This window comes from Peromyscus leucopus, chromosome 1 (assembly GCF_004664715.2).
Source record: "Peromyscus leucopus breed LL Stock chromosome 1, UCI_PerLeu_2.1, whole genome shotgun sequence".
Classification (NCBI taxonomy): Eukaryota; Metazoa; Chordata; class Mammalia; order Rodentia; family Cricetidae; genus Peromyscus; species Peromyscus leucopus.
This window is the reverse complement of record NC_051063.1, coordinates 166,372,708-166,386,726: the sequence shown is the minus strand read 5'-3', so window position 1 is coordinate 166,386,726 and position 14,019 is coordinate 166,372,708. Positions and strand designations below refer to the sequence as shown.

At 47.5% G+C, this 14,019-nt stretch overlaps 1 protein-coding gene across 3 annotated transcripts in view; it reads right to left on the bottom strand.

Moving 5' to 3' along the window:
- Positions 1–11,703: 11,703 nt before the first annotated feature.
- Vrk3 (VRK serine/threonine kinase 3) overlaps positions 11,704–14,019 on the bottom strand; it is a 31,395-nt gene continuing 29,079 nt past the window's right edge. For 2 of the 3 annotated variants that reach the window (XM_037200462.1, XM_028858868.2), the window contains 2 exons: positions 12,527–12,686; positions 11,704–11,997 (listed from right to left, as the gene is read on the bottom strand). In XM_037200462.1, the coding sequence (XP_037056357.1) occupies positions 12,566–12,686 (121 nt within the window). In that variant the 3' untranslated portion in view covers positions 11,704–11,997; positions 12,527–12,565. The remainder of the gene's footprint in view (positions 11,998–12,526; positions 12,687–14,019) is intronic. The other variant, XM_028858867.2, reaches the window with a different exon arrangement.

Genomic DNA, 14,019 nt, shown 5'->3' with positions numbered 1-14,019 from the left:
CCAGCCAAGAGGTACATTTGGGTTAGTATGGATTATACTGGCCACGTTGAGCCACCTAGCATCAGTTTGACCTTTTAAGGAGTTGCAGACTAAGTACTGGGGTCACCCACAGGAACACTGGAATCTGCAGCAGGTCCCAAATAATCCCCTGGAGGCAGCTGACAGTGGCCCTGTGTGGAGCCAGCACTGCTGCAGGAGACCCCAACAGTCACTGGGGCTGCTCCTACCAGGCCACCTACCTACCAGGCCACCTACGTGCACCCTACCCAGATTCTGCACCCAGCTCTCCCACACTGACAAACGAGGTCCTCTAGAACAACTGAGACCCCGTCATGGCCTGGGGAAGCCCTATGTACCCGGTGTCCAAGAGGGTCTGGGTCCAGTCTGAAGCAGACGGCTAAGGGACACTCAGTACTGTGTGCAAAGAAGAGGGAAGAAGTGGGGGGGGGTGTGGTTAGACATTTGGGGAGAGTGAGGAACAACAGGGGAGGCCAGTGTGGAGCAAAGCCTGGGCAGGGAGGGAGTGTGGAGAATGAGCTTGGCCTGGGGATGGATAATCCTGGTAACCAGGTTTAGGACTGTGTCCATGTGCTCCTGAAACAAAAGCCTCTTAGGAGGCTGGGGATGAGGCTCAGTTGGGAAAGTGCTTGCCAAGCAGGCACAAGGCTCTGTGTTCTAACCCTAACCCTGCACATACCAGGCCTGGCTGGCGCACCTGTAATCCTAGCACTCTGGGTGAAGGCAAGAGGATCAGGAACCAAAGTTTATCTTCAGTTGTAAATTGAATTTGAGGCCATCCTGGGTTACATGTGATCTTTCAAACAGCAGAAGACTCTTTGGCATCACAGGTCTCTGACCTGTGTCACTGTGGTAGGTGGTGGGCTTCCTACCCTGCAGAAAGGCCCTGGAGAAGAGGGTGTATCCTTCCTCGTGACAGCTGCCTCCCTGTTCACCTTGAGAAAGGCAGCTGCTCAATGCATGGGAGACTGATGCCCCCGCCCCCCAACATCCATACCCACAAAAGAGCAAAGAACCAACAGAAGCTGGTGTGATAGAGGGCTGTATGAACCAGGAACTCTCAAAGGGACACTGGAACCTTCCTGCTGGCTGGCATCTAAGGAGGCCCTAGGTTGCTCTAACCCTCTGGTCTGAGGCTGTCAACCAGCTTTGCATTGGGCGGTGCACCAGCGGAGCTGTGTGGGATGCTGGGATGACACTGAGGCAGGCAGAGAGGAAGCAAAGCAGTCACCCTGGTGACCCCATGTCATGAGGGCTTCCCTGCAGAGGAGTGGTTTGTGAGGTTTCTTGGACCCCACAACCCTCTGTCCAGGGGATGGCATGGGGTTGTAGGCCCCCAGCATGGGGCAGGAATGTCAGGACAGGAGGAGAGACCAGACCCCGGAGGGGGCCCCGTGTGAACCTCTGAGACATACTGCCACTTGACCTGCTCGCTGGAGGCCCCTCCCTGTGTCTTCTCCATTCTTGAGGACAGCTATTATCACGAGCACAGAATGCTGGTAACTGTATTGTACACTTCGCTCTCAGGGGTCAGGTACTTCTGACCTCTGTCCCTTTCTGAGTGTCTGAGATGCCCACTCTCAGGGGTCAGGTACTTCTGTCCACTGTCCCTTTCTGAGTGTCTGAGACGCCCACTCTCAGGGGTCAGGTACTTCTGTCCACTGTCCCTTTCTGAGTGTCTGAGATGCCCACTCTCAGGGGTCAGGTACTTCTGACCTCTGTCCCTTTCTGGGTGTCTGAGACGCCCACTCTCAGGGGTCAGGTACTTCTGTCCACTGTCCCTTTCTGGGTGTCTGAGACGCCCACTCTCAGGGGTCAGGTACTTCTGTCCGCTGTCCCTTTCTGAGTGTCTGAGACGCCCACTCTCAGGGGTCAGGTACTTCTGTCCACTGTCCCTTTCTGGGTGTCTGAGACGCCCACTCTCAGGGGTCAGGTACTTCTGTCCACTGTCCCTTTCTGGGTGTCTGAGATGCCCAGGGAGCAGCTTTAAGCATGGAGGTCCCTGAGGAGGTGGGAATGGAGTTTAGTTTTTTTTTTTTTTAAAGATTTATTATTTATTATGTATACAATGTTCTGCCTGAGCCAGGCAGTGGTGGCACATGCCTTTAATCCCAGCACTCAGGAGGCAGAGGCAGGCGGATCTCTGTGAGTACGAGGTCAGCCTGGTCTCCAAAGCGAGTTCCAGGAAAGGCGCTACACAGAGAAACCCTGTTTCGAAAAACCAAAACCCCCCCCCAAAAAAAATGTTCTGCTTGCATGCCAGATCTCATTACAGATGGCTGTGAGCCACCATGTGGTTGCTGGGAATTGAACTCAGGACCTCTGGAAGAGCAGCCAGTGCTCTTAACCACTGAGCCATCTCTCCAGTCCGAGTTTAGTCTTTTGAATTTCCTTCTCTGGGATTTCCCCCCCCCCAAACACCATGACTATAGGTGAATTTTTCTGTCCCCCTGCCAGCTCCCAAATCATGACACAGAGACTTCTTATGAAAGCTTGGTCAACATCTTAGACTTGCTTCTATAGCTCTTATAACTTAAATTAACCATTTCTGTTTGTTCACGTCCTGCCTTGTGGCTTGATCACCTTTACTCTGTACTGCCCATGCTGCTCCTGCTTCCTCTGTCGCTGGCTGGCCATTCTCCTGGTCTCCACCCTTCTTCTTCCAAGCATCTTCTCTGCCCTGAAAATCCTGCCTAGCTATTGGCTGTTCAGCTTTTTATTAAACCAATCGGAGTGACAAATCTTCACAGCGTACAAAAAGATTATTCCACAACACACGACCAAAAGAAAGTTGGGGAGGAAAGGGTTTAGTTGGCTTACACTTCCACATCACTGTTCATCACGGAAGGAAGTCAGGACAGGAACTCAAACAGGGGAGGATCCTGGACACAGGAGCTGATGCAGGGGCCATTGAGGAGTGCTGCTCACTGGCTTGCTCCCCATAGCTTGCTCAGCCTGCTTTCTTATAGAACCCTGGACCACCAGGCCAGGGATGGAAATCACCAATGGGCTGGACCATGCCCCATCAATCACTAACTAAAAAAACACCCTATGGGCATTTTCTCAGTTGAGGCTCTCTCCTCTCTAGTGACTCTAGTTGGTATCAAGGTGACATAAAATGAGCCAGCACAACTGACCCCTTGTCAGCTTGACACACAGACACTACTACTAAGCCACAACCTTTGCTTTCTTTAGTTGTTTTTGTTTTTCAAGACAGTGTTTCTCTGTGTAGCTTTGCAGCCTGTCCTAGAACTCACTAGACGAGGCTAGCCTCAAACTCACAGAGATCCACCGGCCTCCGCCTCCTGAGTGCTGGGATTAAAGGTGTGCGCCACCACCGCCTGGCAACCTTTCCTTTCTTATTCATTCCCAAGATCTCACATTAATAATATCACAATATAAAATATTCCAAATTAGGCCAGGCGTGGTGGCACACACCTTCAATCCCAGCATTCAGGAGGCAGAGGCAAATCTCTTGAGTTGGAGGCCAGCCAGGTCTACAGAATGAATTTTAGAACAGCCAGGCATACACAGAGGAACTCTGTCTTGAATCCCACTCCTCAAATCCAAACTTTAAAAGTCCCACAATCTTTGTTGTTCTTTTCTTTTCTTTTTTTTTTTTTTTTTGGTTTTTCGAGACAGGGTTTCTCTGTGTAGCTTTGTGCCTTTCCTGGGACTCACTTGGTAGTCCAGGCTGGCCTCGAACTCACAGAGATCTGCCTGGCTCTGCCTCCCGAGTGCTGGGATTAAAGGCGAGCGCCACCACCGCCCGGCTGTTGTTCTTTTTTTTAAAGATTTATTTATTATGTATACAGTGACCTGCCTGCATGTATGCCTGCATGCCAGAAGAGAGAGCTAGATCTCATTACAGATGGTTGTGAGCTTCCACGTGGTTGCTGGGAATTGAACTCAGGACCTCTGGAAGAGCAGCCAGTGCTCGTAACCACTGAGCCATCTCTCCAGCCCTTGTTTTTTTCAAAACAGCATTTTGTAGCAGGCTTTCCTTTGGCTACCAACCACTTCCCAAGTCATGATGTGGAGACTCATTATTAGTTATGGATGCTCAGCCTTAGCTTATGCTTGTCCCATTAGCTCTTATAACTTACTTTAACCTGTTTCTCTTCGTCTGTGTTTTGCCTTGGGGCTTTTTACCTTTCATTCTGTCTGTCCTACCTGGGTCTGTCTGTCTGGCAGCTGCCTGGCTCGCTGACCCTGGGCATCTCCCTTTCTTCTCTCTTGTTCTCTCTCCTCTCCTTATTCTCTCTGCCCCTCAGCCCCGCCTGTCCCTCTACTGCCTAGCTATTGGCCATTCAGCTTTTTATTAGCCCAATCAGGTGCCTCAGGCGGACAAGGCAACACATCCTTACATAGTTAAACAAATGCAGCATAAACAAATGTAACACATCTTTGCTTAGTTAAACAAATATTCCACAACAGGGTTTCTCTGTGTAACAGCCCTAGCTGTCCTGAAACTCACTCTGTAGACCAGGCTGGCCTCAAATTCACAGAGATTCGCCTGCCTCTGCCTCTCAAATGCTGGGATTAAAATTGTGTGCCACCACTGCCTGGCTCAAGTCCCACAATCTTTAAAAAGTCAAACACAGCCAGGCGGTGGTGGCGCACGCCTTTAATCCCAGCACTCGGGAGGCAGGTGGATCTCTGAGTTCGAGGCCAGCCTGGTCTACAGAGCGAGATCCAGGAAAGGCACAAAAACTACACAGAGAAACCCTGTTTCAAAAAGCCAAAAAAAAAAAAAAAAAAAAAAAAAAAGTAAAATAAAAAATAAATACTTACTTCAAAAGGGAAGAATCACAGTTGTAATCAAATCAAAATCAAACTCAACACAACGTCCAATGTCTGCGATCCATTCACGATCTTTTGGGATCCTTTAAAGGGCTTGGGTCACTTCTCTGGCTCCGTCCTCTGCAGCACACACAGCTAGTCTAAGCTCTGATAGGCTCCACTCCACCAATGCTGCTGTCCTTGGTGGTCACCCCACAGAACTGGCATCTCCAAAATTCAGAGGTCTTCTGCAAATGGGCCAGACTTTCACCAAGAGTTCTCCAGGGCTCTCTTTATGATACAAAGCCTCAACTTTTCTCCATGACCCCTTCAATCCAGGGGGCTTCCACTGCTACTCTGGCTACACCTTCACCAACAGCCTCTTGTGGCCTTTCACAGTGCCAAGCCTTAGCTGCTTTCCATGACCACTTCATGCCTTCAAAACCAGTATACTACCTGGGTGACTCTTAAACTACCAAGTTCAGCTGCCAGCAGGAGCTACAACCTTAGCTGCCTGTGGAACACAGCTTGTGTGTGCTGACTCTTAGGAAACTTCCCAGAAAACTTCAGTGATGCTGGGCTCTTCTTAATCCCTGATCAGCTCCAGCTAACCTGCATCAATATTGTCCCAGTAACACAAAGGTTTCATTTCAAGGGTGCTGGGCTCTTGTTAATCACAGCTGACCTCAGCCCCAGCTGACCAGACACCACACATTCTTCACACAAAAGGCCCAGGAGAGAGTTTAATCTTCCCTCTGAACCTAACCAGAACGCCACTGTCTGCACTAACCCCAATATCTTCGAAGCACCTACAGAACAGGAGCCCACTGAGATCTGAACACTCAGTGGCTTTTCTAATCCCAAGTTGCACAGTCCTTATACACTCCCCCCCCCAAAAAAAATGGTGGGGTCTGTCACAGCAATACCCCACTATCCTGGAACCAACTTGTCTAAGGGTTCTTTCTCTACTGCTGTAATGAAACACCTTGACCAAAAGCAAGTTGGGGAGGAAAGGGTTTATTTGGCTCACACTTCCACATTGTCATCCATCACTGGAGGAAGTGAGGACAGGAACTCAAACAGGGCAGGAACCTGGAGGAATGGACACACAGCACCCCAGGGCAGGGTTCTAGGTAACATGACACCTTTGCTGGGAATGAAGGTAGGTGGGAACGTTCCCAGCCAGCTGTGTCTGTCTAAGCAGACAGCCCGTTTGGGAACTAGAGCGAACTGGTTTTGGTATTCTCTGCACTTGCACCAGGGTCTCAGGAAACAGAATGTTACGCGTCCGGGGGCGCTCAGAGATTCACCATGACCATGAATCAACTTCAAAAAGGGGAGGCTTTTATCAGACACTGGCACCAGGACTGATTTACCCAAGAGCACTCCTAAGATGCAGCCCCCAGCCATATCACCCCAGGGTTCAGAAAGGCAAACTCCACAAGATTACATGCAGGCAGGGGCTTATTTAAACATCTGTGTCCTGCAGCTGTCCGAGTCATCTTTTGAGCAAGTTTGATTACAATGCCTTTAATCCCAGCACTCAGGAGGCAGAGGCAGGAGGTTCTAGTGAGTTTGAGGCCAGCCTAGTCTACAGAGCGAGTTCCAGGACAGCCAGGGCTCTGTAACATAGCGAAACCCTGTCTCAAAAACAAGAAAAAAGCCTGGTGGTGGTGGCATATGCCTTTAATCCCAGCACTTGGGAGGCAGAGCCAGGTGGATCTCTGTGAGTTCAAGGCCAGCCTGGGCTACAGAGTGAGATCCAGGACATCCAGAGCTACAACACAGAGAAACCCTGTCTCGAAAAACACCCCTCCCCCACAAAAAAACATGTGCTTCCCAAAGCTTGTTCAGAGTATGAGGAAGTGAAGTCATGGGAGCAATCCTGGGGGTGGGAAGGGCCCAGGGGGTGACTCGAGAACTGCCATCCCTTGCACGAGCAGTCTGCAGAGCAGTCCTCATGGCTGGGGGTGTGAGGCCCAAAGGGCTCTGGAGAGAATCTGCTTCTGGCAGACCCGTGTTCCACCCCTTTGAGATCTGGCCAAGGTAGTGGGAGGAATGGCAGCCAATGCTTGCCACAAGGGAAGCAATGGAAAGATGGTGGCACATGACCTCTGACCCCTCCTTTGCTGTCAGTGCTTAGGCAGACTGAGAAAGCCAGGAGCTTCAATGGTGTCAGCGGTGATTGCCACCTCTTAAGTTTTGGGTTTTTTTTTCACTCTTTGGGGCCCACCACCCAGCTCCCAAATAACTACATTGAGACTTGTTCTTACTTATGAATGCCCGGCCTTAGCTTGGCTTGTTTCTAGCCAGCTTTTCTTAAATTATCCCATTTCTCTTTAACTACTATTTTGCCTCTGGGCTTGTTACCTTTCTTTAAAACACCCCTCTTTCCTTCTTACTCCGTGGCTGGCTCTGTGGCTGGGTGGCTGGCCCCTGAAGTCCTCTTCTCTTTCTCCTCTTCTTGCTCCTCACTCTTCTCAGTCCTTGCTCTTGAGCCTAGATTTCTCCTCCTATTTATTCTCTGCCTGGCAGCCCTGCCTATCTCTCTCCTGCCTAGCTATTGGCCAACTTTATTAGACCAACCAGGTGATTTAGACAGGCAAAATAACACAGCTTTACAGAGTTAAACAAATGTAACATAAAAGAATACAATACATCTTTTCATCATTCGACAAATATCCCACAGCATAAATGAATGTAACATACCTTAAACTCATATTCCACAACAACTTCTCTTACTCAAGTACCCTGTGTGGAGGATGTTTTTATTTTTAATTAATACTTTGGTTTTTCCTTAAGGAAATAGAAGCAGTCATTAAAAATCTCCCAACCAAACAAATCCTAGGGCCAGATGGTTTCAGTGCAGAATTTCAAAGAGTGAATACCAATACTCCTCAAATTGTTCCTATTTGCAGATGATATGATAGTATACATAAGTGACCCCAAAAATTCTACCAGGGAACTCCTACAGCTGATAAACACCTTCAGTAATGTGGCAGGATATAAGATTAACTAAAAAAAAAAAATCACTACCCTTCCTGTATACAAATGATAAATGGGCTGAGAAAGAAATCAGAGAAATATCACCCTTTACAATAGCCACAAATAAGATAAAATATCTTGGGGTAATTCTAACCAAACAAGGCAAAGACCCATATGACAAGAATCTTAAGTCTTTGAAGAAAGAAACTGAAGAAGATATCAGAAAGTGGAAAGATCTCTCATGCTCTTGAATAGGTAGGATCAGCATAGTAAAAACGGCAATCTTACCAAAAGCAATCTACAGATCCAATTCAATCCCTATCAAAATCCCAACACAATTCTTCATAGACCTCACAAGAACAATACCCAACTTCATATGGAAAAACAAAAAAACCCAGGATAGCAAAAAAAAAAAAAAAAAAAAATCCTGTACAATAAAGGAACCTCTGGAGGCATCACCATCTCTGACTTCAAGCTCTACTATAGAGCTATAGTAATAAAAACAGCTTGGTATCGGCATTAAAAACAGACACGTGGATCAATGGAACTGAATTGAAGACACCAACATTAATCCACACACCTATGAACATCTGATTTTTGACAAAGAAGCCAAAACTGTACAATGGAAAAAAGAAAGCATCTTCAGCAAATGGTGCTGGCATAACTGGGTATTGATATGCAGAAGATTGCAAATAGATCGACATCTATAGCCATCCATTAAACTCAAGTCCAAGTGGATCAAAGACCTCAACATAAATCCAGTTACACTTAAGCTGACAGAAGAGAAAGTGGGAAGTAGCCTTAAACATGTTGGCACAGGAGACAGCTTCCTGAATATAACACCAGTAGTACAGACACCGAGAGCAACAATTAATACATGGGACCTCCTGAAACTGAAAAGCTTCTGTAAGGCAAAGGACACAGTCAATAAGACAAAACAGCCTACAGAATGGGAAAAGATCTTCACCAATCCCATGTCTGACAGAGGGCTGATCTCCAAAATATATAAAGAACAAGAAACTGGACATCAAAACACCAAATAATTCAACTAAAAAATGGAGTACAGAACTAAACAGAATTCTCAATGGAAGTATTCAAATGGCTAAAAGTTATTTAAAGAACTGCTCAACATCCTTCGTAATGAGGGAAATGCAAATCAAAATGACTCTGAGATACCTTCTTACACCGGTCAGAATGGCTAAGATAAAAAACACTGATGACAGCTTATGTTGGAGAGGATGTGTAATAAGGGGAACTATCCTCCACTGCTGGTGGGAATGCAAACTTGTTCAGCCACTTTGGAAATCAGTATGGTGGTTTCTCAGAAAACTGGGAATCAGTCTTCCTCAAGATCCAGCTATACCACTCTTGGGCTTATACCCAAGGAATGCTCAACTTTGTTCATAGCAGCATTATTTGTAATAGCCAGAACCTGGAAACAACCTAGATGCCTGTTAACTAAAGAATGGGTTAAGAAAATGTGGTACATATACACAATGGAATACTACTCAGCAGAGAAAAACAATGGCATCATGAAATTTGCAGTAAAATGGGTGGAACTAGAAAATATCATCCTGAGTGAGGTAACCCAGACTTGGAAGGACAAACATGGTATGTACTCACTCATAAGTGGATACTAGATATAAAGCAAAGGACAATCAGACTGCAACCCATAGATTCAGGAAGGCTACCTAGCAGGGGGGACCCTAGGATGACTGTGGTTTATAATAAGTTATGGTTTTGCCTAATCACTGGACATGCTTTAGTGGAACATTTCACTATTAGGATAAGAATTTATATCGTGCCGGGCAGTGGTGGCGCACGCCTTTAATCCCAGCACTCGGGAGGCAGAGCCAGGCGGATCTCTGTGAGTTCGAGGCCAGCCTGGGCTACCAAGTGAGTTCCAGGAAAAGGCGCAAAGCTACACAGAGAAACCCTGTCTCGAAAAACCAAAAAAAAAAAAAAAATTTATATTGTATCAAGCTGATGAAAGGGTATGCTAGCTGTACTTTCAGGAGGGGAGGCCAAATTCTTTTTAGATTATGCATTAACCTATAGAAAAAATGTCTCCCCCAGATCCTTATTATAGCATGTCAATCTATAAAACCTATCTTTATGAAAGGTGTCACATGTAGGCAATCTATAGAACCAAAGAGTTTCAGTATAGTCATGTCTTAAGCTTTATTGTACATAATGAGCTAATTATCACCATGAAAATTTTCACCAAATTGTGCTGTGCTTAAATATTCCTAAAATAAACTACTCAGGATCAGACTTCCAAAGTTTGAACCAACACTGGCTACTAAGTCTTGTTGCAACAAACTACCTTCTTGCCTCCTGTGGATTATTACTCTGCTGGACAAGGTAGTCACAGAGACCCCCACAATCATAGTGTTTTATCACAGCAACAGAAAAGTAACTAAAACAATGTGTGTCTGTGCACCGTGAGTGCAGGTGCTCATGGAGGCCAGAAGAGGGCATCAAGTCTCCTGGTTGCAGTACAGATGGTTGTGAGCTGACCTGTTGCTTGGAACTGAACTTGCAAATGCAATATACACTCTTTTTTTTTTGTTGTTGTTGTTGTTGCAATATACACTCTTAACTGCTGAGCCCTTTCTCCAGTCTTGAGATAAGGATTTTGTAAAAGAGAAAAATAGGAACCTTGGAAACAAAAACTCAAGACATTAAATCTTGGGAGACTGAGGCAGAGGGGCTGCTCTGAGTTCCAGGCCAGTCTATGCTGCACACACAAACGATTCCTCAAAAAATAAAATATCACCAGCTTATCACCTCACAATGGACTAGGTCAAGTAGAAGGAATATCAGAGTATGAAGACAAGTCTGAAGTAATATCATGTGCAGACAAAGAAAAATAAGAATGAGCCAGGTATGCTGATCCACACCTTTCATCCCAGTTCTCAGGAGGCAGAGGCATGTGGATCGGAGTTCAGCCTGGTCTACATAGTGAGTTCCAGGACAGCCAATAATTCATAGTGGTGTCCTGTCTCACCTCTCCAAGCAAACAAACAAAAACCCAAAACTGGATACTGAATAGAACACAGACCCCCCGGGGCACTATTACAAAGATCAGGCTCCAGTGAGGGTCCAGTTCTCCTCACGTAGAATGGTTATCCAGAAAACAAAGCACAGCTGAGCAGAGCACTCCAGGCTAGTGAAGATGGAAGGCAAACGTAATTCTATCCACTGACGGGGAACTGGAAAGTTGGGAAGCAACTATGCAAACCAGTATGGAGGTACCTCAGAAAATATAAAACAAAATTAACGAATCCTGACACACTAAAGGAAAGGAAGTCATGACACCAGGAGATTCCCACAGGCCCATGTTTATTGCAGTACCAGTCACAATTTGTTAAGCTGTGAAATCAGCCAGATGCATAAATAAAGAAAATCTTGGCTAGGTGGTGGTGGTGGTGGTGGTGGTGGTGGTGGTGGTGGTGGTGGCTGTGGCGGCGGCGGCGGCGGCTCACACCTTTAATCCCAGCACTCAGGAGGCAGAGGCAGATCTTTGTGAGTTCGAGGCCAGCCTGGTCTACAGAGCGAGTTCCAGAAGAGCAGAGAAACCCTGTCTGGTAGGATGGAGTACTAGGCAGATGGATGAAAGAAAAGTAGCTGAAGGATCGAAGCATGAATGGATGTATGAACAGAAGGCTGGAGGGTGTGAAGGTGGCTAGATGAAGTACCATACTGTCTGGACGGGTGACTGTCTTTATGAAAGTAGGAATGAGCCAGTTGGAAGATTCTGTCTGATTGACATTTTCTTGCTGTGCTAAGGCTGGTCTCTGCCCCTTGGGCTTCGTGTGTGCGCTATCACTCTGGCCCACTGGAATCAAGGGATTGAGCAGCTGGGTGAAGAGGGGAAAGCTTCTCCCAGAACTGTGAACACTGGACTCTCCAGGCATTGATTAAAAACAGTTTATTATGGAATCACAGGGATGCCCATGGATGGAGGACCCTAGGGTGTGGCCACTGCTGCCACCAGCATCCAGTCACCTCCATTCACAACTGTGGAGGGATGAGGAAGTTTCACATTATGGGAGATGACTCAGGTTCTCCAGCACTGAGAGGCTGCTTCGCATGTCCTAAGGGAGCGGCGAGAATGCACTCAAGGGATTCTTTTAGGGGTGTATGAGTTCAAACAGAAGGCCTCGATACACTACTTCACATTCTATTTCAAGCTGCAAGTCAGAAGCTCTGTAAAATAATAAACATGGTTGCAAGGAACTTTCGGGTGTTAAGGTCCTCCGTGCTGCACACTTCTGGGAGGCACTGGAGGGACACTAACAATGAGGGACAACAGCCTTGAGGGCCTGCAGTGTGGAGGCAAGGGGTCTGAGACAAGGCAGCGCAAAGTCAGTCACTGCCGATGGGAGGCAGGGCCGGGCAGGAAGGGGGCATGAGGTGAATCATGAGGTGAATGTGACTGGTCGGACAGGAGGATCAGGGGCTCAAGGTCAGCCTCAGCTACATAGAATTTGAACTTCATGAGACCCTGTCTCAAAGAAACAGTAAAAGAGGGGCAGGTACACATCATCACACCTGGGTGCCCTCAGAACGTTCTGGCTACCACAGATCACCCGGCTGAGTTCTACTGTCAGGTTTCCTCTTGAACTGATTTCAGGAGCCCATGGGGAAACCAAGGGTCTACGAGGAGCTGGGCTGGGGCAACCAGGCCCTCACAAGCCTGGTTGGGGGTGAGGGGTTAAGACAACAACCTCCTCACCTGGATTCCACCTAAGGCACCATCCTGAGGTCCAGGGGGTCATAGGGTGACACCCGCAGATCCTTCAGCAGGGCTTCTAGAGTGTTCCTCAGCATGGCATAAGGCGGCTTCTCCTCGTAATTGAGGGCCATCACCACCTTCAGGTAGTCCTGCAGGATCTCTGTGGTTAAGACACCCAAAAGCACAGGAGGGCCGAGGTGGCATCCACAGTCCCCTGTGCTCAGTGCCACTTCAAAGTCCCCATGTCTGCTGTCCATGTGTGGGAAGCATCAGTGGATGGCAAACACCAGAGTGCTCACCAGTCAGTGTCAGCAGCTGTCACTTGGGGCCAATCACCCACCCCATCCACTTCCCATTCCATACTACTTCACAAGAGATCTCTGTGAGAAAAACCTATGTGCACCTCTAACATGGGGCCTGCAGCTTGTAGCTGGGGCACGATGGGAATGTGAGCAGAGTGCACAAAAGGAGCCACGGAGCAGAAGAGAAGCAGATGAGCATCACTGGGACCAGCATGAGCCACACACAAGCCACAACGTTTTCTTTGAAAAAGGTTTCAACCATTTTCAAAAGAAAAACACTGTTTAGTTCATGGCAGCATAAAAAGAGGTGGGCCACACTGCAGGGAACCAGGGCTTGGCCTGGCCTGGCTGCCTGAGAGGCAAGGCATCCTAGATTGTTCAGGTTCGAGCTCATGGCTCCTGGGGCACCGTGTACTTTCCAGTTCCGGAGAACCCAGGCACTCCCTCAGGCAGCGAAGCCACTCTGTGCTTCTCTGTGTGTCCCCTTAGTAGTGGAGGAGCCACGGAAGCTCGGCAGGACCACTGGTCTCAGACGTTAACCTTGTGTGCTCCGTAGAGCTTGCAACATCATCATATCCTGGCAACTACAGTGTATTGATCCTGGCCATTGCCACTATATTCTGTTTCTGGTAAGGGTATACAAAGTCTGATTGCTCTCAATAAAACTGTCACAGCCTCAGTCTTGCTGTGGCCCTCCAACCCAAGTCTGGTGTAATTTCTCATCAGCCAAATCAGGTAACCTTGGCCTGGAAGTAAGTGCAGATGCTTACATCACACAGCTTAGAAGAAAAGGGCTCTTTTTTAATTAAAAAAAAAAAAAAAAAGTATAGAGCTTTACTCTGTAGCCCAGGCTGGCTTGGAATTTACTATGTACCAGTATGTAGCAGAGGCTGGTCCTACCAATCCTACGGCCTATGTCTCTTGAAAGCTGGGGAAACAGGATGATACCATGATGGTAGCATTTTTATTACCACTGTTTTTGTTTTTTGTTTTTTTTTTTTGAGACAGAGTCTCTATGTCTTGTTGACCTAGAACTCACTATATAGACCTGGTTGGCTTAGAACTCACGGAGATCCACTAGTCTCTGCCATCCAAGTGCTGGGATCAAAGGTGTGCATCAACCGCACCTGGCACGATAATGATGACGTGGGGGGGGGATACCCTCAGAGAGCAGGAAGAGGGTCTGGGTCC